Source organism: Somniosus microcephalus, chromosome 6 (genome assembly GCF_052327205.1).
Source record: "Somniosus microcephalus isolate GS21.2 chromosome 6, FLI_Smic_1.0, whole genome shotgun sequence".
Classification (NCBI taxonomy): domain Eukaryota; kingdom Metazoa; phylum Chordata; class Chondrichthyes; order Squaliformes; family Somniosidae; genus Somniosus; species Somniosus microcephalus.
The window spans coordinates 10,927,547-10,952,493 of record NC_140992.1 but is presented as its reverse complement, the minus strand read 5'-3'; the positions used below and the strand labels follow the sequence as shown (position 1 = coordinate 10,952,493).

Sequence of the window (24,947 nt, the reverse complement as noted above, 5' to 3'; positions counted from 1 at the left end):
TTGCGTATTTTCCTTGCGGTGACTTCTTGTTGCTGGTCTTCTTCCCTGACCTGCATACTCTAGCTATATGTCCAAGCCTACCACAAGTTCTACATTCTTGGTTTTTAAACCAACACTGGTTCTGATCATGCGTTGTCTTTCCACAACGATAACATTTGCCAGAACTCACACCCAATTTGTGTGCACTGAGCTCCGGTGACCGTAGCTGCATTACTGCCGTGCCTCTCGCTGCGGCTTCGTGTGCTGCTGCCATAGTGACCGCCTTCTCAAGCGTCAGCTCATTCTCCTCGAGCAGTCGCTTTTGTGTATCCTGTTTAAATAAACCACACACAAATTTGTCTCGAAGTGCCTCTGTCAGTCCCGTTCCAAACTGGCAATATTTCGCTAATTTACGCAATTCCAGCAAATAATCAGCATTGCTTTCATGCTGTAGCTGCCTTCTGTCGTAAAATTTAAATCGTTCCGCTAGCATCAGCGGCGTGGGGTTTAGATGATCTTTCAGGACAGTAACAATCTCATCGAACGTCTTATCCGCCGGTTCATCTGGTGATAACAGGTGTTTCAATTGCCCGTATGTCTTCGCACCCATTAAATTTAATAATGTTAGAGCTTTATCTTGGTCACGAATTTTATTGGCCTTACAATAATTTTTTACTCTTTCAACATATATGGCCCAATCTTCGAGGTCACTATCAAAGGTGCTAATATTCCCGTGTTTAGGCATTGTAGATTTGCAATTTCTCAGATTTTATTTTGTTTACTTGTTATCAAAGATGGCAGCTTCCCGCTCTTGCCGTCGTCCTCCGCCCACAAAATGGCGGTTTTCCCGCGCTTGGCGGTCTTCACCTGTCCCCCGACGCCGTCTCCCTTCAGCCCCCGAGTGCGGCCCTTATCTTTGGTTCCGATCGCTGGCCCGCGCTGCGCCTCGCACTTGAAGCGGCTCCCGGCCTCTGGCTTACCCGCTCGCGCTTTTCACCGCGGCTCTTATCAGGGATTGCGATCGCCCTTATCTTCTCCAACTTCCCCAGCCCTGTCTTTGCAGCCAACACTGCACGGCTTACCCCACCACCTAGGTTGAACAAGGAAACTGCAGAAAGACTTCTGTCAGTCGCTGGAAGCTGTCAGGATGTTTGCTGCACTCCAGTGCTCAGTCGCTGATGGAGGCTTCAGAGTCCTAAAGCCTGTCGCTTCTAGTGGGGTGGTGATGTTTGAAACCTCTCTTCAACTGCCGCAGGGTAAGAACCTGACTCGTCGCCAGTGTTAAGTATGTGTATTGTATTGAACAATTAACACAAAGACTTAAACGTATAACTCAAACAGGTCTTTACTGGTTGGAGGTAGGGACTATACATAGGTCTTTACTTCATGCCCACAGGCGGGAACTGAGGGGAGATCAGTACCCACAGTACTATTTATACCCCTATGGCCAGGAGTGGTACTGCGTATCACTACGCCCAACAAGTAGTGCAGTCCTGTCCATAGGTTCAAAGTAGCACACATATTACATACACAACAACTATAGCAGATTATCTTGTCATTATCACATTGCTCTTAGTGGGAGCTTGCTGTGCGCAAATTGGCTGCTGCGTTTCCTACATTACAACAGTGACTACACTTCAAAAAGTACCTCATTGGCTGTAAAGCACTTTGAGACGTCCGATGGTCGTGAAAGGCGCTGGAGAAATACAAGTCTTTCTTTCCCTCCCTTTTCTCCCACTCGCTACGTGGAAATACCGTCAGGAATTCTTGGCCCCGGCTACATGCGCCCCATTTCTCTACTTTAGTGCCAATCTGGCTACCAACTAGGGGTTGCCAGTCTCCAGGAATTGCAGATTAATCTGCAGGACACTGCAGCGAGCAGAAAACCCGGGAGAAAAATCACAGCGGAATTTTAAAAACAATAGTGTGCCTTTTTACCCATTTTGTTTGTTCGTTATAAAAATATCGGAGTTGGGACCAGAGGCTGCTTTACTGACAGTCAAGAATGTTCCTGTTGGCCGTGGGAAGGCGGGGTACCGTGAGGAAGGATGTGTCTGGAGATCAATGGCAGGAGTGCAGCGGCGGCGTGGGAGCGGAGAGAGGTCCTGTGATGAAACCGCCAAGAACATATCCAACCAGATTTGGCAACCCTACCCCCAACCCCCGGGGTTATATTTTTTAATTCATTCTCGGATGTGGACGTCGCTGGCAAGGCCCAGCATTTATTGCCCATCCCTAATTGCTCTCGAGAAGGTGGCGGTGAGCCGCCTTCTTGAACTGCTGCAGTCCGTGTAGTGAAGGTGCTCCCACAGTGCTGTTGGGGAGAGAGCTCCGGGATTTTGACCCAGCCACTATGAAGGAACGGCCGATATGTGTCCAAGTCAGGATGGTGTGTGACTCGAAGGGAACTTGGAGGTGGTGGTTGTATTGATTTGTATGTGGGTTCAATGATGAGACATTTATGAAAGAGAATGTCTTTTAATCTAAAGTTTGTTCAACTCTAAGTTAACAGCATTACAGGAGACACCATCTTAGAGATCCCTCTAAAGCGAAACTGAAACTAAACCTAAACTGCTTGTCTCTCACATGCCCTCTGCTGGTCAGGCATAAATAATCAATACCTGCAAATATGCTGGTAAGACATCATAATCAAACAGGCAAATACCATCACTATTTGCTGATATCATTACATCTCCCTTTCTTAAAACAAAAGTATTTTACTTTTATCTAACAACATGTATTCTTTGTATTACTCTGCATTTTAACTGTAACACTTAATGAACTTACATTAACATTATCATTATCAAAGTTTTTTAACCTTGCTTTGTGTGTTCACATGAAATATGTAAATACACTAGAACTTGAAGAAAGAATAAGATAACATTACTTCCTTCTATAACAATAGTCCTTAAATTTGCTCAATGAGTCTCTCAGGAGGCTTCACGTGTCTTGAGGATTTTCTGATTGATTGTCCTTGAATCTGAGTTGTTGCCTCAGATGATGGTTTCTCAGCTGTGTTCCCATGCGCCTGCAGCCCTTGTCCTTCGAGTTGGTAGAGGTCGCGGGTTTGGGAGGTGCTGTCGAAGAAGCCTTGGTGAGTTGCTGCAGTGCATCTTGCAGATGGTACACACTGCAGCCCCGGTACGCCGGTGATGGAGGGAGTGAATGTTTAAGGTGGTGGATGGGGTGCCAATCAAGCGGGCTGCTTTGTCCTGGAGGGTGTCGAGCTTCTTGAGTGTTGTTGGAGCTGCACTCATCCAGGCAAGTGGAGAGTATTCCATCACAGGGTAAATCATGTCTGACCAATCAGATTGAATTTTTCGAGGGGGTGACTAGGTGTGTGGATGAGGGAAATGCTGTGGATGTGGTTTACATGGACTTCAGTAAAGCTTTTGACAAAGTCCCGCATAGGAGACTGGTCAAGAAGGTAAGAGCCCATGGGATCCAGGGGGCCTTGGCGCGTTGGATCCTAAACTGGCTGAGTGGCAGGAGGCAGAGGGTGATGGTCGAAGGTTGCTTTTGTGACTGGAAGCCTGTGTCCAGTGGGGTACCTCAGGGATCGGTGCTGGGTCCCTTGCTGTTTGTGATCTACATTAATGATTTGGATGAGAATGTAAAGGGCATGATCAGTAAGTTCGCGGATGACACGAAAATTGGTGGGGTGGTAAATTGCGAGGAGGAAAGCCTCAGGCTACAGGACGATATTAACGGGTTGGTCAGATGGGCGGAAAAGTGGCAAATGAAATTTAACCCGGAAAAGTGCGAGGTGATGCATTTTGGACGGACAAATAAGGCAAGGGAATACACAATGAGTGGTAGGACCCTAGGAAGTACAGAGGGTCAGAGGGACCTTGGTGTACATGTACATAGATCCCTGAAGGCAGCGGAACAGGTAGATAAGGTGGTTAAAAAGGCATATGGGATACTTGCCTTCATTAGCAGAGGCATAGAATATAAGAGCAGGGAGGTTATGATGGAGCTGTACAAAACGCTGGTGAGGCCACAGCTGGAGTACTGTGTGCAGTTCTGGTCGCCTCACTATAGGAAGGATGCGATTGCTTTGGAGAGGGTGCAGAGAAGATTCACCAGGATGTTACCTGGGATGGAGCGCCTCAGCTATGAAGAAAGACTAAACAGGCTGGGGTTGTTTTCCTTGGAGCAAAGGAGGCTGAGGGGGGACCTGATTGAGGTGTACAAAATGATGAGGGGCATAGATAGGGTAGATAAAGAGGAACTTTTCCCCTTAGTAGGGGGGTCAATAACAAGGGGGCATAGATTCAGGGTAAGGGGCAGGAGATTTAGAGGGGATTTGAGGAGGAACTTTTTCACCCAGAGGGTGGTTGGAGTCTGGAACTCACTGCCTGAAAGGGTGGTAGAGGCAGGAACCCTCACAACATTCAAGAAGCATTTGGATGGGCACTTGAAATGCCATTGCATACAAGGCTATGGACCAAATGCTGGAAAATGGGATTAGACTGGACAGGGATTGATGGATGGCGCAGACACGATGGGCCGAAGGGCCTCTTTCTGTGCTGTAAAACTCTATGACTCTATGACCTCTGTGTCACCAGGAGATGTTTGACGAGGTTTAGTCTTCTAGGGTTAGTGGCGGTAAACTGCCTGAGTCACTGGATGGAGAGAGAGAGAGAGAGGGCTCCATTGGCTAACTAACAGAAAGCAGAGAGTCGGGATAAATGGGTCATTTTCTGGTTGGCAAACGGTAACTAGTGGGGTGCCACAGGGATCGGTGCTGGGGCCTCAACTATTTACAATCTACATTAATGACTTGGATGAAGGGACCGAGTGTAATGTAGCCAAGTTTGCGGATGATACAAAGATGGGTGGGAAAGCAAGTTGTGCAGAGGACTCAAAGAATCTGCAAAGGGATATCGACAGGCTAGGTGAGTGGGCAAACATTTGGCAGATGGAGTATAATGTGGGAAAGTGCGAGGTTATCCACATTGGCAGGAAAAATAAAAAAGCAAACTATTATTTAAATGGAGAGAGATTACAAAATGCTACAGTCCAGAGGGACCTGTGGGTCCTTGTGCATGAAACACAAAAAGTTAGCACTCAGCTACAGCAAGTAATCAAAAAGGCAAATGGAATGTTGGCCTTTATTTCAAGGGGGTTGGAGTATAAAAATAGGGAAGTCCTGCTACAACTGTACAGGGTATTGGTGAGACCACACCTGGAGTACTGCGTACAGTTTTGGTCTCCTTATTTAAGGAAGGATATACTTGCATTGGAGGCAGTTCAGAGACGATTCACGAGGTTAATTCCAGAGATGAGGGGGTTGACTTATGAGGAAAGGTTGAGCAGGCTGGGCCTATACTCATTGGAATTTAGAAGAATGAGAGGTGATCTTATCGAAACATATAAGATACTGAGGGGGCTCGACAGGGTAGATGCAGAGAGGATGTTTCCCCTCGTGAGGAAATCTAGAACTCGGGGGCACAGTCTCAGAATAAAGGGTCGTCCTTTTAGAACCGAGACGAGGAGGAATTTCTTCTCTCAGAGGGTCGTAAATCTGTGGAATTCTCTGCCCCAGAGAGCCGTGGAGGCTGGGTCATTAAATACATTTAAGGTGGAGATAGACAGATTTTTGCAAGATAAGGGAGTGAAGGGTTATGGGGAGCGGGCAGGGAAGTGGTTTTGAGCCCAAGATCAGCCATGATCTTATTGAGTGGCGGAGCAGGCTCGAGGGGCCAAGTGGCCTATTCCTGCTCCTATTTCTTATGTTCTTAGTGTGCTTCTCTCCCTCCCAAATATAGGCCTCAAACATTAACTCCTTTTTAGGCCTCAGCTGAGTGTAGGGTCTAAGGAAAGAAAGGATTTCTTGATCATCAGCAATCTCCTGCCCGCTTCAGGCCGGCAGCAGTGGTCTCACCCCAGCTCTGGCCGAAGTTTCCGGCCCAATTGTAGCGACAGCCTCTCACTTGGATCCTTGCCCTGCACGCTTGATGACCCCTGACCCAAGAAAGTGAGTGAGGGGTCACGGGAGGGTCAGGGCAGCAGTCCTGCCCCACTACAATGCCGCCAGTAGGGAGGGCAATCCCGCCTTAAGAGTCAACCACATTGTGTGGGACTGGAGTTACGTGTAGGGCCAGACCCCACGTGGGGGAGGTGACGAGGCGGGGGGGACCCCGATAGGATCCTGAGGATCTGAGGCAAAGGGAAACAAGGAACAGGAGGAGACCATTCAGCCCCTCGAACCTGTTCCGCTATTCAATTAGATGATGGCTGATCTGCATCTTAACTCCGCCATGGTCCCGTAACCCTTAATACCCTTAACGCCAAAAAAATCTATCAATCTCAGTCTTGAAATTTTCAATTGACCCCCAGCCTGAACAGCTTTTTGGGGAGAGAGTTCCAGATTTCCACCACCCTTTGTGTGAAGAAGTGCTTCCTGACGTCACCCCTGAATGGCCTGGCTCTAATTTTAAGGTTCTGCCCCCTTGTTGTGGACTCCCCACACCAGAGGAAATAGTTTCTTTCTATTGGCCTCATCAACTCCTTTAATCATTTTAAACACCTCAATTAGATCACCCCTTAATCTTCTATACTCGAGGGAATATAAGCCTACTCAGTGCAAGCTGTCCTCATAATTTAACCCTTTTAGCCCTGGTGATACCCACTGTGTCATAAATCTCATCATCGAGAAACTACCTATGAAATAACACTGGACGGCCAGCTGGTGGCGCCGTCCAAGGAGTATAAATACTCAGGCGTTGGCCCCAGCTTGCCAGGGACATTTTGTATCGACAAGGAGCTAGTGAAGTACAACTAGACTTCCATGTTCTGAAACAAGTTGATTAAAGCCTTGCTTTATGCTCAAATCAAGTGCGTAGTGAGTTTTATTACGTCACCCTCCAAGGCCATACCTCCTTCCTGATGTGTGGGGCCCAGACCTGAATGCAGTCACTCCACGTGGGGTCTGAGCAGCGCTTTGTAGAATCGTAACATAACTTCCACCACCAAACCAAGAAGGTGGGATCTCTGAAATGAAAACAGAAAATGCTGGAAATAGACAGCAGCACCGTAAATATCTGTAAGGAGAAAAAGACGGGTTCATGTTTTCGATGTGAACGCTTCATCGTAGCCCTCGTTTGCCTTTCATGGATGCTAATGGGCCTTCTGCGTACCTCATGCACTCTCTCTGTTTTACCTCGGCTGTTAACTGCCCTCTGTATCTCCGCCTGTGAACTTTTCTCTCTGTCTTAATGCTCACCTTGATGAAGCTTCCGATTGTGCCAAGATTTTAAAAATAGATGCATTAACTGGACTGCAATACGAAACGCTGGGTTAAAGCATTTATTGTGGTGGGTAATTTATCTAATGCGCAAGAGGTTAGTAAAAGCCTCTCCCCATTGACATTTCTCATTTTAAAAGCAAGGGTAAGGCGAATGTACTGAGATGTGCCTCGTTCAGACTTCTGTCTGCAGCAGCATAAAGTCTTTTAGACAAAACTGTTGCTTGCCGCCCTACTCCATCTAACTTGATCAGGGTTAAACACCTCTATTAGATCACCCTTTAATCTTCTACACTCAAGTGACTACAAGCCCAGTCTGTGCACCCTGTCCTCATAATTTAACCCTTTTACCCTCCGGGTATCATTCTGGTGAATCTGCGCTGCTCCCCTCCATTTATCCGTCTTCGTTCCATATAGAAGATTAAGGGGTGATCTAATCGAGGTTTTTATAAGATGATTAAAGGACTCGATAGGGTGGATAGAGAGAAACTATTTCCTCTGGTATCGGGGAGTCCAGAAGAAGGGGGCAGAACCTTAAAATTAGAGCCAGGCCGTTCAGGGGTGATGTCAGGAAGCACTTCTTCACACAAAGGGTGGTGGAAATCTGGAACTCTCTCCCCAAAAAGTTGTTGAGGCTGGGGGTCAGTTGGAGCTTTCAAGACTGAGGTCGATAGATTTTTGTTGGGTCAGGGTATCGAGGGATACGAGCAAGGGCGGGTAAATGGAATTGAGGTACAGATCAGCCATGATCTGATTGAATGGCAGAGTAAGCTTGAGGGGCCGAAAGGCCTCCTCCTGTTCCTGTGTCTACATAACAACAGTGACTGCCCAATCATTGGCTGTAAAGGGCTTTGGGCCATCCTGAAGTTGAGACGGGCGCTACATAAATGCAGGTTCTTTCAGTCCTACCTCGAATGGCTCTCAGCATTGTCTGCTTGTGGTTACAGAGCCCTGAAAATGATGGTGCCGATATATCGGAGTACAGACTGGAATGGGGAGAGGTGGAGTCGTCCATGGAGCTCGTCTACTGCGGCATGGAGACGGCCTTTGAGATCGACAACCTCACACCTGCTGCACATTACTGCTGCCGACTACAGGTAAGGGCATTACAGCGTCTGGAAATCAGCTCCTGTGCTTCGCCGACACGTCCCTGGGCATCTGCTGCTGGCTCTTCCCTCGCACAGTGTCGGCCGTGGCTCAGTGGCACTCTCTCGCCTCTGAGTCAGAAGGTTGTGGGTGCGAGCCCCACTCCAGAGACTTGAGTACAAAAATCTAGGCTGACACTCCCAGTGCAGAGCTGAGGGAGTGCTGCACTGTCAGAGGAGCCGTCGTTCAGATGAGACGTTAAACCGAGGCCCCGTCTGCTCTCTGAGTTGGACGTAAAAGATCCCACGGCCACTATTTCGAAGAAGAATATAGGGAGCTAGGAAATAAATTAAAAAGCAGGACCTCAAAGGTAGTAATCTCAGGATTACTCCCAGTGCCACGTGCTAGCAAGAGCAGAAATAGGAGAATAGACCAGATGAATGCGTGGCTGGAGAGATGGTGTAGGAGGGAGGGATTTAAATTCCTGAGGCATTGGGACCGATTCTGGGGAAAGTGGGACCTGTACAAGCTGGACGGATTACACCTCGGCAGAAACGGGACCAACATCCTTGCAGGGGGGTTTGCTAGTGCTGTTGGGAAGGATTTAAACTAGTTTGTCAGGGGGCTGGGAACCTAAGTGTGGGCCCAGAACAGAGAGAAACAAAGCTGGAAGTGCAAGTTAGAAAAGTAGTCAGCAAAACTAGCAGGGAGCAGAAACAAAGGCCAACAGTAAAGAGGGTCAAAGTGCAGAAAAATATTAAACAGGCAAAGTTGAAGGTACTTTATCTAAATGCACATAGCATTCGCAACAAGGTGGATGAATTAATGGCACTAATAGAAGTAAATGGGTATGATGTAATTGCCATTACAGAGACATGGTTGCAGGGTAACCAAAGCTGGGAACTGAATGTTCAAGGGTACTCAACATTTAGGAAGGACAGACAAAAATGAAAAGGAGGTGACGTAGCGCTGTTAATAAGGAATGAGATCGGTACGGTAGAGATAAAAGATCTTGGCTCGGCAGATCGTGAAGTAGAACTGGAATCAGTTTGGGTGGAGCTAAGAAACAGCAAAGGGCGGAAAACATTGGTGGGAGTTGTGTATAGGCCACCAAACAGTAGTGGTAATGTAGGGCACAGTATCAATCAAGAGATTATAAGTGCATGTAACAAGGGCAATACAGTAATCATGGGGAACTTTAATCTACATATTGACTGGGCAAATCAAATTACCACTAATGGTGTGGAGGATGAATTATTGGAATGCATGCCAGATGGTTTCCTGGATCAGTATGTGGAGGAACCAACCAGGGAACAGGCTATTCTGGATCTGGTACTGTGTAATGAGAAAGGGCTAATCAATAATCTTGTGGTAAAGGAGTCTTTATGGACAAATGACCATAATATGATTGAATTTTACACTGTATAACACTGGGGTACAGTACTGGTGGGTACAGGTCTGTCACTGTATAACACTGGGGTACAGTACTGGTGGGTACAGGTTTGTCACTGTATAACACTGGGGTACAGTACTGGTGGGTACAGGTTTGTCACTATAACACTGGGGTACAGTACTGGTGGGTACAGGTCTGTCACTGTATAACACTGGGATACAGTACTGGTGGGTACAGGTCTGGCACTGTATAACACTGGGGTACAGTACTGGTTGGTACAGGTCTGTCACTGTATAACACTGGGGTACAGTACTGGTTGGTACAGGTCTGTCACTGTATAACACTGGGGTACAGTACTGGTTGGTACAGGTCTGTCACTGTATAACACTGGGGTACAGTACGGGAGGGTACAGGTCTGTCACTGTATAACACTGGGGTACAGTACTGGTTGGTACAGGTCTGTCACTGTGTAAAACTGGGGTACAGAACTGGTGGGTACAGGTCTGTCACTGTATAACACTGGGGTACAGTACTGGTGGGTACAGGTCTGTCACTGTATAAAACGGGGGTACAGTACTGGTGGGTACAGGTCTGTCACTGTATAACACTGGGGTACAGTACTGGTGGGTACAGGTCTGTCACTGTATAACACTGGGGTACAGTACTGGTGGGTACAGGTCTGTCAATGGATAACACTGGGGTACAGTACTGGTGGGTATAGGTCTGTCACAGTATAACACTGGGGTACAGTACTGGTGGGTACAGGTCTGTCACTGTATAACACTGGGGTACAGTACTGGTGGGTACAGGTCTGTCACTGTATAACACTGGGGTACAGTACTGGTGGGTACAGGTCTGTCGCTGTATAACACTGGGGTACAGTACTGGTGGGTACAGGTCTGTCACTGTATAACACTGGGGTACAGTACTGGCGGGTACAGGTGTGTCACTGTATAACACTGGGGTACAGTACTGGTGGGTACAGGTCTGTCAGTGTATAGCACTGGGGTACAGTACTGGTGGGTACAGGTCTGTCTCTGTATAACACTGGGGTACAGTACTGGTGGGTACAGGTGTGTCACTGTATAACACTGGGGTACAGTACTGGTGGGTACAGGTGTGTCACTGTATAACACTGGGGTACAGTACTGGTGGGCACAGGTGTGTCACTGTATAACACTGGGGTACAGTACTGGTGGGTACAGGTCTGTCACTGTATAACACTGAGGTACAGTACTGGTGGGTACAGGTATGTCACTGTATAACACTGGGGTACAGTACTGGTGGGTACAGGTCTGTCACTGTATAACACTGGGGTACAGTACTGGTGGGTACAGGTGTGTCACTGTATAACACTGGGGTACAGTACTGGTGGGTACAGGTCTGTCACTGTATAACACAAGGGTACAGTACTGGTGGGTACAGGTCTGTCACTGTATAACACTGGGGTACAGTACTGGTGGGTACAGGTCTGTCACTGTATAACACTGGGGTACAGTACTGGTGGGTACAGGTCTGTCACTGTATAACACTGGGGTACATTACTGGTGGGTACAGGTCTGTCACTGTATAACACTGGGGTACAGTACTGGTGGGTACAGGTCTGTCACTGTATAACACTGGGGTACAGTACTGGTGGGTACAGGTGTGTCACTGTATAACACTGGGGTACAGTACTGGTGGGTACAGGTGTGTCACTGTATAACACTGGGGTACAGTACTGGTGGGTACAGGTGTGTCACTGTATAACACTAGGGTACAGTACTGGTGGGTACAGGCCTGTCACTGTATAACAGTGGGGTACAGTACTGGTGGGTACAGGTCTGTCACTGTATAACACTGGGGTACAGTACTGGTGGGTACAGGTCTGTCACTGTATAACACTGGGGTACAGTACTGGTGGGTACAGGTCTGTCACTGTATAACACTGGGGTACAGTACTGGTGGGTACAGGTCTGTCACTGTATAACAGTGGGGTACAGTACTGGTGGGTACAGGTCTGTCACTATAACACTGGGGTACAGTACTGGTGGGTACAGGTCTGTCACTGTATAACAGTGGGGTACAGTACAGGTGGGTACAGGTCTGTCGCTGTATAACAATGGGGAACAGTACTGGTGGGTACAGGTCTGTTGCTGTATTACACTGGGGTACAGTACTGGTGGGCACAGGTCTGTCACTGTATAACACTGGAGTACAGTACTGGTGGGTAGAGGTCTGTCACTGTATAACACTGGGGTACAGTACTGGTGGGTACAGGTCTGTCACTGTATAACACTAGGGTACAGTACTGGTGGGTACAGGTCTGTCGCTGTATAACACTGGGGAACAGTACTGGTGGGTACAGGTCTGTCGCTGTATAACACTGGGGTACAGTACTGGTGGGTACAGGTCTGTCACTGTATAACACTGGGGTACAGTACTAGTGGGTACAGGTCTGTCGCTGTATAACACTGGGGTACAGTACTGGTGGGTACAGGTCTGTCACTGTATAACAGTGGGGTACAGTACTGGTGGGTACAGGTCTGTCACTGTATAACACTGGGGTACAGTACTGGTGGGTACAGGTCTGTCACTGTATAACACTGGGGTACAGTACTAGTGGGTACAGGTCTGTCACTGTATAACACTGGGGTACAGTACTGGTGGGTACAGGTGTGTCACTGTATAACAGTGGGGTACAGTACTGGTGGGTACAGGTCTGTCACTGTATAACACTGGGGTACAGTACTGGTGGGTACAGGTGTGTCACTGTATAACACTGGGGTACAGTACTGGTGGGTACAGGTCTGTCACTAACACTGGGGTACAGTACTGGTCGGTACAGGTCTGTCACTGTATAACACTGGGGTACAGTACTGGTGGGTACAGGTCTGTCACTGTGTAACTCTGGGGTACAGTACTGGTGGGTACAGGTCTGTCACTGTATAACACTGGGGTACAGTACTGGTGGGTACAGGTCTGTCACTGTATAACACTGGGGTACAGTACTGGTGGGTACAGGTCTGTCACAGTATAACACTGGGGTACAGTACTGCTGGGTACAGGTCTGTCACTGTATAACACGGGTACAGTACTGGTGGGTACAGGTCTGTCACTGTATAACACGGGTACAGTACTGGTGGGTACAGGTCTGTCACTGTATAACACGGGTACAGTACTGGTGGGTACAGGTCTGTCATTGTATAACACTGGGGTACAGTACTGGTGGGTACAGGTCTGTCACTGTATAACACTGGGGCACAGTACTGGTGGGTACAGGTCTGTCACTGTATAACACTGGGGTACAGTACAGGTGGGTACAGGTCCGTCACTGTATAACACTGGGGTACAGTACTGGTGGGTACAGGTCTGTCACTGTATAACACTGGGGTACAGTACTGGTGGGTACAGGTCTGTCACTGTATAACACTGGGGTACAGTACTGGTGGGTACAGGTGTGTAATTGCACATGCCCGCATTTGAACTCACCTCTCCCAGTTTTCCGATTCAATTATTTCGTTCTTTTTGTGGCAAATGTTGTTAAAATATAATTGTGAGGGGATGAGGGAGGACACTGTCAACGCTCTCCGATGCATTACTGCTTATAGCTGGTAACTAATGAACGCTGAGCAGCGAGGAACTCGTGCTCTGAATATATCTCCATTTACCATAATAAATGGCTTCACCAAACGAGTTAGTGAGTGATACTGATGCATGACACAAAGCCAAGCTTAGAATTTGAAATGCCCTTTAAACATTTTTTTAAATATATCTGCATAAATAAAAGGAGGCAAATTTACGTCAGCTCGCTCATTAATTTTGGTTGCTGTTTGTGTTCCGAATGTGAAGCTAATAATTTTTCATTCAGAAAGTAATTGTGTCAATGTCGGCAAAGTGAACTTGATCTGGGGGGTCAGTGAAACAGGAACACAGCCCCTAATACAAAAGCAAAATACTGCGGATGCTGGAAATCTGAAATAAAAATTGAAAATGCTGGAAATACTCAGCAGGTCAGGCCGCATCTGTGGAGAGAGAAACAGAGTTAACGGTTCAGGTCGATGACCCTTCATCAGAACTGGGAAAAGCTGGAGATGGCGCAGGTTTTTAAGCAAGTGTAGGAGCAGGGAGAGTGGGGACAGGAGGAAAGAACAAAAGGGAAGGTCTGTGATAGGGTGGAAGACAGGAGAGATTCAGAGACAAAAGGGATGATGGTGCGAGGCAAAAGGAGATGGTAATGGGACAAGTTAAGAAACAAAAGATGGGTCTAGATGAGGTGTAAATGGCAGGATGATCGACAGCGGCCATGTGTGAGAGAGAGAGAGAAAAACAAGATAGGGGCAGAGGTTATGGTCTGAAATTGTTGAACTCGATGTTAAGTTCAGAAGGCTGTACAGAAGGATGAGGTGCTGTTCCTCGAGCTTACGCTGAGCTTCATTGGAACGCGGCCCCCTCTGTCTCCAGTCGCTCCGCTCCAGGAACCTGACACAAGTCCTTTCATTGCGTTTCAAGTTCTGCTGGTTGCTTGTCGAGTCTAATCTGTCAGCAGACTTTTTCAGGTGTTTATCATGTAGGGGCAAGGAGGTGGCGATTTCAGCCCCTCGCATCTGTTCCGCAATTCTATTAGATCGCGGCTGATCGGCCCCTCAAGCTCCCAATCCCACGATACCCTTCCCCACCAAAAATCTTACCAATCTCAGCCTGGAAAATTCCAATTGCCCCCTCAGCATCCAGAGCTTTTTTGGGGGAGAGAGTTCCAGATTTCCACTACCCTGTGTGTGAAGAAGCACTTCCTGATTTCAGTCCTGAACGGCCTAGGTCTAATTTTTAAGGTTACGGCCCCTTCTACTGGATTTCCCCCCGCCAGAGAAAATAGTTTCTCTAAGACTCCTCCGGTCCCTTTATCGTTTTAAACGTCGCTCCTAAAAGCTTCTGTACTCTTTGGCCTAGAAATTGAGTTTGCGCTGCGCCGGGGCTTAACGGCGGAAATTTAGCGCCGGTGCTAAGTCGCGCTGCGTGCGCCAAAAATTCAGTAGCGCCGCGCCCAAACGGCTGCCGGCGCTACTGGAGGGTTTCAGCGCCTCCCAATGGGCGCTACCTGCCCCATTGCGGCGCTGTTCCGGCGCTGCGGCGCCCGATGCGGTGCGGCAGGCTGGGGAAGTGCAGGCCTCCTCCTTCCGTTAAGGAGGAGCTGCCTGCACCCGACCGCTGGCCGTTGACGGCTGAATAAAAATGAGCCCGGCACCTCGGAGAAGTGCCGGGCTCGCGGCCCACACGCATCTGTGCCGCGGGGGGGTCTTGGAGGAGTCCGGGGAGGGAGGTGCGGGCAGGCGGCCGCCGGGGAAGCGGCCGGCCGCCGCGCGACCTTAATGCGCCGGCGCTAACTTCAGCAAGGCACCTTTTACAGAACGTTGCTTGCGGCTGCCACGGGCGAGGCGGCCGCAACTCAATTTCGGAGTTCGGGCGGGTTACCACGGCAACCGGGACGCTGCGCACACCGATGACGTCATCGGTGCCGGCGCAGCGCTACCGGTGCAACGCCGCTTTAGGGCCCCACTCAATTTTTCAAATGGCCATAACTCTGGCGCTAGTCCCTCTAGCGCCTCAAAAGCGGCGCTAAGGCTAGTGAATTTCTAGGCCTTTATGTCTTTTAATGCGACCTTTCGCTGTCAGAGGATGGCGCATTCTCGGGGCAGTTGTCATTGCATAGAATTCACAGCACAGAAACCCCCAGGCTGTTCGGCCCAACTGGTCCATGCCAGTGTTAATGGCCCACACCAGCCCCCTCCCACCCTACTCCATCTAACCAGATCAGGGTTTAACACCTCGATTAGATCACCCCCTAATCTTCTATACTCGAGGCAATACAAGCCCAGTCTATGCAACCTGTCCTCATAAATTAATCCTTTTAAGCCCCGGTATCATTCTGGTGAATCTGCGCTGCGCCCCCTCCAAGGCCAAGATATCCTTCCTGAGGTGCGGGGCCCAGAACTGAACTCAGCCACTCCGGATGGGGGTCTGACCAGAGCTTTATACGACTGTAACATAGCTTCCACCCTGTTGTATTCCAGCCCCTTTGAGATGAAGGTTTACGTTCCATTCGCCTCTTTGTTTGTGTTTTTTGCACCCGTGCACTAGCTTTGAGTGATGTGTATACACGGACTCCCAAATCCCTTCGCTCCTCCACAGCTCCTAGTTTCTCACCATTAAGGGAATATTCTGATTTGTCTATCCCGGATCCAGAGTGGATTACCTCACACCACACCACACACACCTCCCATCAGCCACAGTTTTGCCCACTCACTTAATTTGTCTGTTATGGAATCATAGAACCTTACAGCACAGAAGGAGCCCATTCGGCCCATTGTGGCTTTGAAAGAGCTCTCCAATTAGCCCCACTCCCCCTGCTCTTTCCCCATAGCCCTGCAATTATTACTTTTTCAAGTATTTTTCCAATTCCCTTTGGAAAGTCACTATTGAATCTGCTTCCACCACCCTTTCAGGCAGCGCGTTCCAGATCACAACTCACTGCGTAAAAAAACCTCATCTTTCAATGGCATTTTTGCTAATTACCTTAAATCTGTGACCTCTGGTTACCGACCCGCCTGCCATTGGAATTAGTTTCTCCTTACTTACTCTATCAAAACCCTTCATGGTGTGGAGATGCCGGTGTTGGACTGGGGTGGACAAATGTAAGAAGTCACACAACACCAGGTTATAGTCCAACAGTTGGACTATAACCTGGTGTTGTGTGACTTCTTACATTTGAAAACCCTTCATAACATTGAACACCTCCATTAAATCTCCCCTTAACCTTCCCTGTTCTAAGGAGAACAACCCCAGCTTCTCCACATGACTGAAGCCTCTCGTCCCCGGTACCATTCCAGTAAATCTCCTCTGCACTCTTTCCAAGTGTGGCGCGCCCGTGGATAATTCTACAAGTTGTCAGAGGTAGGAAACCGTCCCTTTGTAGCTCCCTGCTCCCAGCCACACAATGCACGGCGCCTCCTAACCTTCATTCAAACACAAACACAAAATGTTAGTGGGAGATCCAGGCTGGGCTCACTCTTCACCTCAACGCTCTCTGTCGCCTTTTTCTTGTACGATTTTCTCCCCTGTGGGCAAACATTGAGCAAGGCATCCTGCTCCCAGGAATTTCCCAGGCAGTTGCACGGGATTTCCTCCGCACTTCCAGCCAGGAAACGTCAGAGCAGCGTGAGCAGCTCCCGGGAATTTCCCGTCCAGTAACTCCTCTCTGGGGTGAAGTCCCATCGCACCTCTGGTGCTCCCTCCAATAGTCATGTGCGAACTCACGCAGTGTGTTCAAATCCCTCCATGGCCTCACCCCCTCCCTCCCTATCTCTGTAACCTCCTCCAGCCCCACAACCCTCCGAGATCTCTGCACTCCTCCAACTCTAGCCTCTTGCCCCTCCCATAGAAACATAGAAGATAGGAGCAGGAGTAGGCCATTCGGCCCCTCGAGCCTGCTCCGCCATTCAATGCGATCATGGCTGATCATCCAAATTCAGTACCCGGTCCCTGCTTTCTCCCCATATCCCTTGATCCCCTTAGCCTTAAGAAATATATCTAACTCCTTCTTGAATATACTTAATGAATTGGCCTCAACTGTCTTCTGTCCCCCACTCCCTTCACTCCATCATTGGCGGCCGTGCCTTCAGCTGCCTGGGCCTTTGGCTCTGGAATTCCCTCCCTAAACCTCTCCACCTCTCTTTCCCCATTTAAGACGCTCATTAAAACCTACCTCGTTCAGCAAGCTTTTGGTCACCTGTCCTAATATCTCCTTATGTGGCTCTGTGCCCATTTATGTTCGATAACGCTCCTGTGAAACGCCTTGGGATGTTTTACTATGTTAAAGGCACTATATAATTGCAAGTTGTTGTTGTCGGGGCAGAGATCACAGATCAGATCGATCGTAACCTCACCTGGTAGGAGTAGCAAGGTCGGAGCTTTGGGTGATCTTTCCCTTCCTCTGCCCAGGAATGCTGATGCCAAATGTAGTGCTTCTACTAGCATTCTCACCTCAGGAAGTGAGAACATAATCCAGGCTGACACTCCCAGTGCAGTGCTGAGGGAGTGCTGCACTGTCGGAGGTGCCGTCTTTCGGATGAGATATTAAACCGAGGCCCCGTCTGCCCTCTCAGGTGGACATAAAAGATCCCACGGCCACTATTTAAATAAGAGCAGGAGAGTTCTCCCTGGTGGTCTGGCCAATATTTATCCCTCAAACCAACACCAAATAAAACACAGATTATCTGGCCATTTATCACATTGCTGTTTGTGGGAGCTTGCTGTGCCCAAATTGACTGCCGCGTTTCCTACATTACAACAGTGACTACACTTCAAAACGTACCTCATTGGCTGTAAAGCATTTTGGGTCATCCTGAGGTCGTGAAAGGCGCTATAGAAATGCAAGTTCTTTCTTCATCCAGTGACCCCTGTGCGTACGGAAGATTGTCCCTGGCTATGATGCCCCTGTGGTCGAACAGCCCATTGTCACTCAGCAATTCAGCTCACGAGTGAATAATGGCTATTTGGGTGCGGTTCCAAAGCATCCCTGACGCTGTGGAACCGTATGTCAGTGAGGAGTCGCTGGGTGTGGGTTTTCAATCAGCCATGTGTTATCGAAATCGCCTGATTTACCGCGATGAAACGAAAGAGCATTTCTTCAGCGCCTTTCACGAATTCAGGACGTCGCAAAGCGCTTTAAAGCCAACTAAGTACTTTTGAAGTGTCGTCACTGTTGCAGGAAATGCGGCGGCCAATTTGTGCACAGCAAGATCACACAAACAGCAATGAGATAAATGACCAGATAATCTGTTTTTTAGCGGTGTTGGTTGGGCGATAAATATTGGCCTCAGGACACCTGGGGAGAACTCTGCTGCTCTTCTTTGAAGTACTGTCATTGGATCTTTTACGTCCAGCTGAGAGAGCGGACGGGGCCTCAGTTTAACGTCTCACCCGAAAGACGGCACCTCCGACAGCACAGCTGTAAGATTCGGATCGCAGGTCACACACAGATTACCCAAAGGGTCTGAGGAGTTGTAAGGCATTTTATTAAGGAGCGGCAGTTTAAGTTAAGTACAACACGCAATCAAGATAGACATAGAAACATAAAAGATAGGAGCAGGAGTAGGCCATTCGGCCCCTCGAGCCTGCTCCGCCATTCAATGCGATCATGGCTGATCATCCAAATTCAGTACCCAGTCCCTGCTTTCTCCCCATATCCCTTGATCACTTTAGCCTTAAGAAATATATCCAACTCCTTCTTGAATATATTTAATGAATTGGTCTCAACTGCCTTGTGTGGTAGAGAATTCCACAGGTTCACCACTCTCTGGGTGAAGAAATTCCTCCTCATTTCTGTCCTAAATGGCTTACCCCTTATCCTTAGACTGTGACCCCTGGTTCTGGACTCCCCTGCCATTGGGAACATCCTTCCTGCATCTAGCCTGTCTAGTCCTGTTAGAATTTTATAAGTTTCAATGAGACAGTGACCAGCAGCTGATATTGGTCCCGATCGGACAGATGGCTGGCGTGGGCGATCAGCCCTTCCCTTCACCGTCTGTGCTGAAAGCTCTTCTGATATATTTTTTACTCTCTTTTTAGGGGTGGGCCTAGGGTAGATTATCAAAGAGACAGTCGGCAACCTTTCTAGCACACAAACAGCAGACGGCCAGTCTGGAAACAAGGTCACCGCCACAGTGCAGAATGTTAGAACATCCGCAGGGAACCGAGAACGTCGGCAAATTCTAAGCGCCCATCCGGTTATTCTAACACCAGTCAGAAGAGACTTTTTTTGGTCTCAAGTTATTTCTTCCAATTCGCGATTTCTTACACAGCGCTCCTTCAGCACTGCACCGAGGGCGCCGGCCTGCATTATGGCCTCAAACCTCTGGAGTGGGGCTCGCACGCACGACCTCCTGGCTCGGAGGCGTGAGAGAGAGTGCGCTACCCCACTGAGCCATGGCTGACACCTGATGGTGGGAGTAGGAGGGGGAATACTTACCCGAAAACCAAGACAGATAAAGAAAAGATCATGAAAGATTTGAAAGACGGTTAGAAAGTATGGAAGGTGAGGAGAACAATTAAAAACCAAACACACAGAGAACTTCGATGGTCATGTGGATTAATAGGGAGAATTAGAATGTTATTTTGTTCAGCAGCACCAACATTACAGGCCCTCGGGGCTGACTCTCTGCTCTTACCATCGCTCAGCACAGCAACTAGCAGCCCTGGCGACAACAGCGATAATTAGACTCGCACATTATCTCACTCATGCTCACCTGTAATTCTTGCATCAATATTAATAGAAATGTGAAGTGAAGAGGAGATGACTCACGTTGCTAAACTCTGATGTTTATTGCAGCATTCACTCCGGTGGTTCTGAGAACTGAACAGTTTTTAGCAACAGGGAAAGAACATTAGACCAAATGAATCAGTCCCTTTTCAGAAATCTCCAACCCCACCACCTCCCCATATCCCCCAACCCCACCTCCTCCCCATATCCCCCAACCCCACCTCCTCCCCATATCCCCCAACCCCACCTCCTCCCCATATCCCCCAATCCCACCACCTCCCTATATCCCCCAATCCCACCACCTCCCCATATCCCCCAACCCCACCTCCTCCCCATATCCCCCAACCCCACCACCTCCCCATATCCCCCAACCCCACCTCCTCCCCATATCCCCCAATCCCACCACCTCCCCATATCCCCCAACCCCACCACCTCCCCATATCCCCCAACCCCACCACCTCCCCATATCCCCCAACCCCACCACCTCCCCATATCCCCCAACCCCACCTCCTCCCCATATCCCCCAACCCCACCTCCTCCCCATATCCCCCAACCCCACCTCCTCTCCATATCCCCCAATCCCACCTTCTCTCCATATCCCCCAACCCCACCTCCTCCCCATATCCCCCAACCCCACCTCCTCCCCATATCCCCCAATCCCACCACCTCCCCATATCCCCCAACCCCACCTCCTCCCCATATCCCCCAACCCCACCTCCTCCCCATATCCCCCAACCCCACCTCCTCCCCATATCCCCCAACCCCACCTTCTCCACATATCCCCCAACCCCACCTTCTCCCCATAGCCCCCAACCCCACCTCCTCCCCATATCCCCCAACCCCACCTCCTCCCCATATCCCCCAACCCCACCTCCTCCCCATATCCCCCAACCCCACCACCTCCCCATATCCCTCAACCCCACCTTCTCCCCATATCCCCCAACCCCACCTCCTCCCCATATCCCCCAACCCCACCACCTCCCCATATCCCCCAATCCCACCACCTCCCCATATCCCTCAACCACACCTCCTCTCCATATCCCTCAACCCCACCTCCTCCCCATACCCCTCAACCCCACCTCCTCCCCATATCCCTCAACCCCACCTTCAAACCATATCCCGCAACCCCACCACCTCCCCATATCCCTCAACCCCACCTTCTCCCCATATCCCCCAACCCCACCTTCTCCACATATCCCTCAACCACACCTCCTCCCCATATCCCCCAATCCCACCTTCTCCACATATCCCCCAACCCCACCTTCAAACCATATCCCCCAACCCCACCTCCTCCCCATATCTCTCAACCCCACCTCCTCCCCATATCCCTCAACCCCACCTCCTCCCCATATCCCTCAACCCCACCTTCTCCACATATCCCTCAACCCCACCTGCTCCACATATCCCTCAACCCCACCTTCTCCCCATATCCCTAAACCCCACCTTCTCCCCATATCCCTCAACCCCATTCCTGCAACTCCCGGCCCCAGAATGGGTTTTTTTTCCCCACTTACCTGGAGAGTCTCTCTGTCCTTCCCACCAGCGGCTGACCTGCTTCAGCGTAGCGTGAACACCACGGTAAATTGACCGCTCAGGCACCGGTTGAACCACTCACGGGGGGTCCTAATTGGCCTGATCTACGTAAGTGCGCGAGGCTCCCGCCTGCTTTAGGTGGTCCTGCCATTCGCCCGTGGAGCATTGCAGGTTAATATTGGAGACAGCGGGAAAGGATCGAGTTATGGGGAAGTAACCAGCTCATTTTTAACTGGCCTCTTGCACATCCCCCCCCCACTCCCTTCACCCCAACACTGGCAACCGTGCCTTCAACTGCCCGGGCCCTAATCTCTGGAATTCCCTCCCTAAACCTCTCCACCTCTCTCTCCTCCTTTAAGACGCTCCTTAAAACCTACCTCTTTGACCATGCATTTGGTCACCTGTCCTAATATCTCCTGACGTGGCTCGGGTCAAATTTGGTTTGATTTACCCTCCTTGGGACGTTTTCAACTGCGTTAAAGGTGCTATATAAATGCAATTTGTTGTTGTCCTCCTGCTGGGGCAACTAGGGTTAAAATCAGCCCCGGTGACTTGAGCAAGTCTGCACAAAAAGTCAGCCTGAGTTCAATGCGGCATCTGGTTCTGTGTTTGGTTATTAGTAAAACAAATTAAACTGTCTCTGAGCTTCAGGCAGTGAAACAGCTGCAATCAAATCTGTGTTGCTCTTGAAGAAATGAGTTTGAGACGCTGGCCGATCCCTCTCGTGGAGCCATGTTAATGTCTCTCCCATGAATAATTACTTCAGGACAAACTATTAAAGTTCTCGGACTGCTTGTAGCATTGGGTTACATAGAAACATAGAAGATAGGAGCAGGAGTAGGCCATTCGGCCCCTCGAGCCTGCTCCGCCATTTAATGAGATCATGGCTGATCATCCAAATTCAATACCCGGTCCCTGCCTTCTCCCCATATCCCTTGATCCCCTTAGCCTTAAGAAATATATCTAACTCCTTCTTGAATATATTTAATGAATTGGCCTCAACTGCCTTCTGTGGTAGAGAATTCCACAGCTTCACCACTCTCTGGGTGAAGAAATTCCTCCTCATCTCTGTCCTAAATGGCTTACCCCTTATCCTTAGACTGTGACCCCTGGTTCCGGACTCCCCGACCATCAGGAACATCCTTCCTACATCTAGTCTGTCTAGTCCTGTTAGAATTTTATAAGTTTCAATGAGATCCCCTCTCATTCTTCTAAACTCCAACCCAATCGACCCAATCTCTCCTCATTCGTCATTCCTGCCATCCCAGGTATCAGTCTGGTGAATCTTTGCTGCACTCCCTCCATGGCAAGAACATCCTTCCTCAGATAAGGCGACCAAAACTGCACACAATACTCAAGGTGTGGTCTCACCAAGGCCCTATACAACTGCAGCAAGACATCCTTGCTCCTGTACTCGAATCCTCTCGCTATGAAGGCCAACATACCATTTGCCTTCTTAACCGCCTGCTGCACCTGCATGCTTACCTTCAGCGACTGGTGCACAAGGACACCCAGGTCTCATTGCACTTCCCCTTCTCCCAATCTATTGCCGTTAGAGCACTTGCCCTTTCACTCGGTGGGTGGGGAGTCAGAATCAAAGAAAGCCCAGACTGTGGAGCAGAAAGAAAGGACTTGCATCTCTATAGCGCCTTTCACCACCTCCGGCCGTCCCAAAGCGCTTCACAGCCAATGAAGCACTTTTTCTTTGAAGTGTCGTTGCCGTATTAACGTGGCAATTTGCGCACAGCAAGCTCCCACGAAACAGCAATGAGTTAGTCCTAACAGAAAAGAAAGAACTTGCATTTCTATAGCGCCTTTCACGACCACTGGACGCCCCAAAGCGCTTTACAGCCAATGAAGTACTTTTGAAATATAGCCACTGTTGTAATGTGACGCGGCAGCCAATCTGCGCACAGCAAGCTCCCACAAACAGCAACGTGGTAATGACCAGATAATCTGTTTTTAGTGATGTTGATTGAGGGATAAATATTGGCCCCAGGAAGAACTCCCCGGCTCTTCTTTGAAATAGTGGCCGTGCGATCTTTTACGTTCGCCCGAGAGAGCAGACGGGGACCTGCAAGGGTAGACGGGGGCCTCAATTTGACGTTTCATCGGAAAGACGGCACCTCTGACAGTGCAGCACTCCTTCAATACTGGAGTGTCAGCTTAGATTTTTTTTTGTGTGACTTTAGTGGGACTATGAGCCCACAATCTTCTGACTCCGAGGCGAGGGCGCTACCAACTAAGCTACAGCCGACACTGGTGTAGGTCGAGGATAAATATTGGCCCAGGACACAAAGTAAAGGCCCAAAGAGCCTCGTGAATCCGCTCTAATCGACTCACACGTAGAAAGCAGAAGGCAGCCTGCTCCTGGTGTGAATCGGACAGGCTGACTCGAGAGATTGGAGGCAGGTTGATGTGGCAGGTTCAGTTCTAAAGCTGACTTGAAGGCATCTTTTTTGAGGCCAATTAGAGTGTATCTGTCCTCTGTTGTTACTGACTGGGCCGTGATGGAAGAGACCGTGTACCGTACAAGGGGCATCCACAGGGTGGCCACCTCCGGTTGGACGAATTCCTGAAGGTTTCACCACATGGCCTCTGGTCTCCGGCTGCCCCGCCCTGCCCCGGTCAAACAGCCTGGCTTTTCCCAATCTCTCCAATATCTTTAGAACTAATAAAACCAAAGTGCGCAAAGAAATCGGAAATACACACAATTATTTTGAACGCCCCTATGATTGCTCTCCTGGGTGTTGCTGGTCGCAGTGTCCGGGAGATTAATCTTCAATTCCTGGAGACTCCAGGCCAATCCCGGAGGTTTGGCGACCCTCGGCTTCAAGTACAGGAAACTTTGGTTTATCTGGAGGTTAACTGTCCAGAATGCTCGAGCCACCGGCAAAAATCAGGAGCCGTTTCGTTAGGTTTTTTTGCTTTTCGTTACTTTTTTTTCACCAGCCAGGCTCTGCAAGGTCTCACTGAAGCTGTTGCTAAGCTACAGAGACGCTTGCAAGGTACGGCCGACTGTTTAGAAGCTAAGCAACAGGGTTTGTTGCCAGATACGGAGCTCAAAATGTCCATATGTTTCAACATTAGCGCTGGTTTGTCCGGCAGTTTTGATGGGACGGCAACAGCTCGGTCCCGTCGGTGCCGGATAGCACAAAGTTTCCTGTACAAGGGTGAAGAGGTGATGGTGTATTTGTACAAAAGCGCTGGCTAGGCCCCAGTTCGAGCACTGTGTGCAGCTTTGGGAGTCCCGATTACAGAAAGGACATTAAACCCACAGACAGCAGGGCAGTGTGGATTCACCAGGATGATACCAGGGATGGGAACCTATGATTACGAGGAGAGACCTGAGATACTGGGACTACTCCCACTGGTGCAGAAAAGTAAAGCCCAGAATGCGGAAAGGA

General features: G+C 49.4%; 1 protein-coding gene across 1 annotated transcript in view; it reads left to right on the top strand.

The window, feature by feature from the left end:
- Positions 1-24,947, top strand: part of fndc3ba (fibronectin type III domain containing 3Ba) — a 480,942-nt gene that overhangs the window by 376,493 nt on the left and 79,502 nt on the right. Inside the window, exon 21 of the mRNA XM_085989714.1 lies at positions 8,179-8,328. Within this exon, the coding sequence (XP_085845840.1) occupies positions 8,179-8,328 (150 nt within the window). The remainder of the gene's footprint in view (positions 1-8,178; positions 8,329-24,947) is intronic.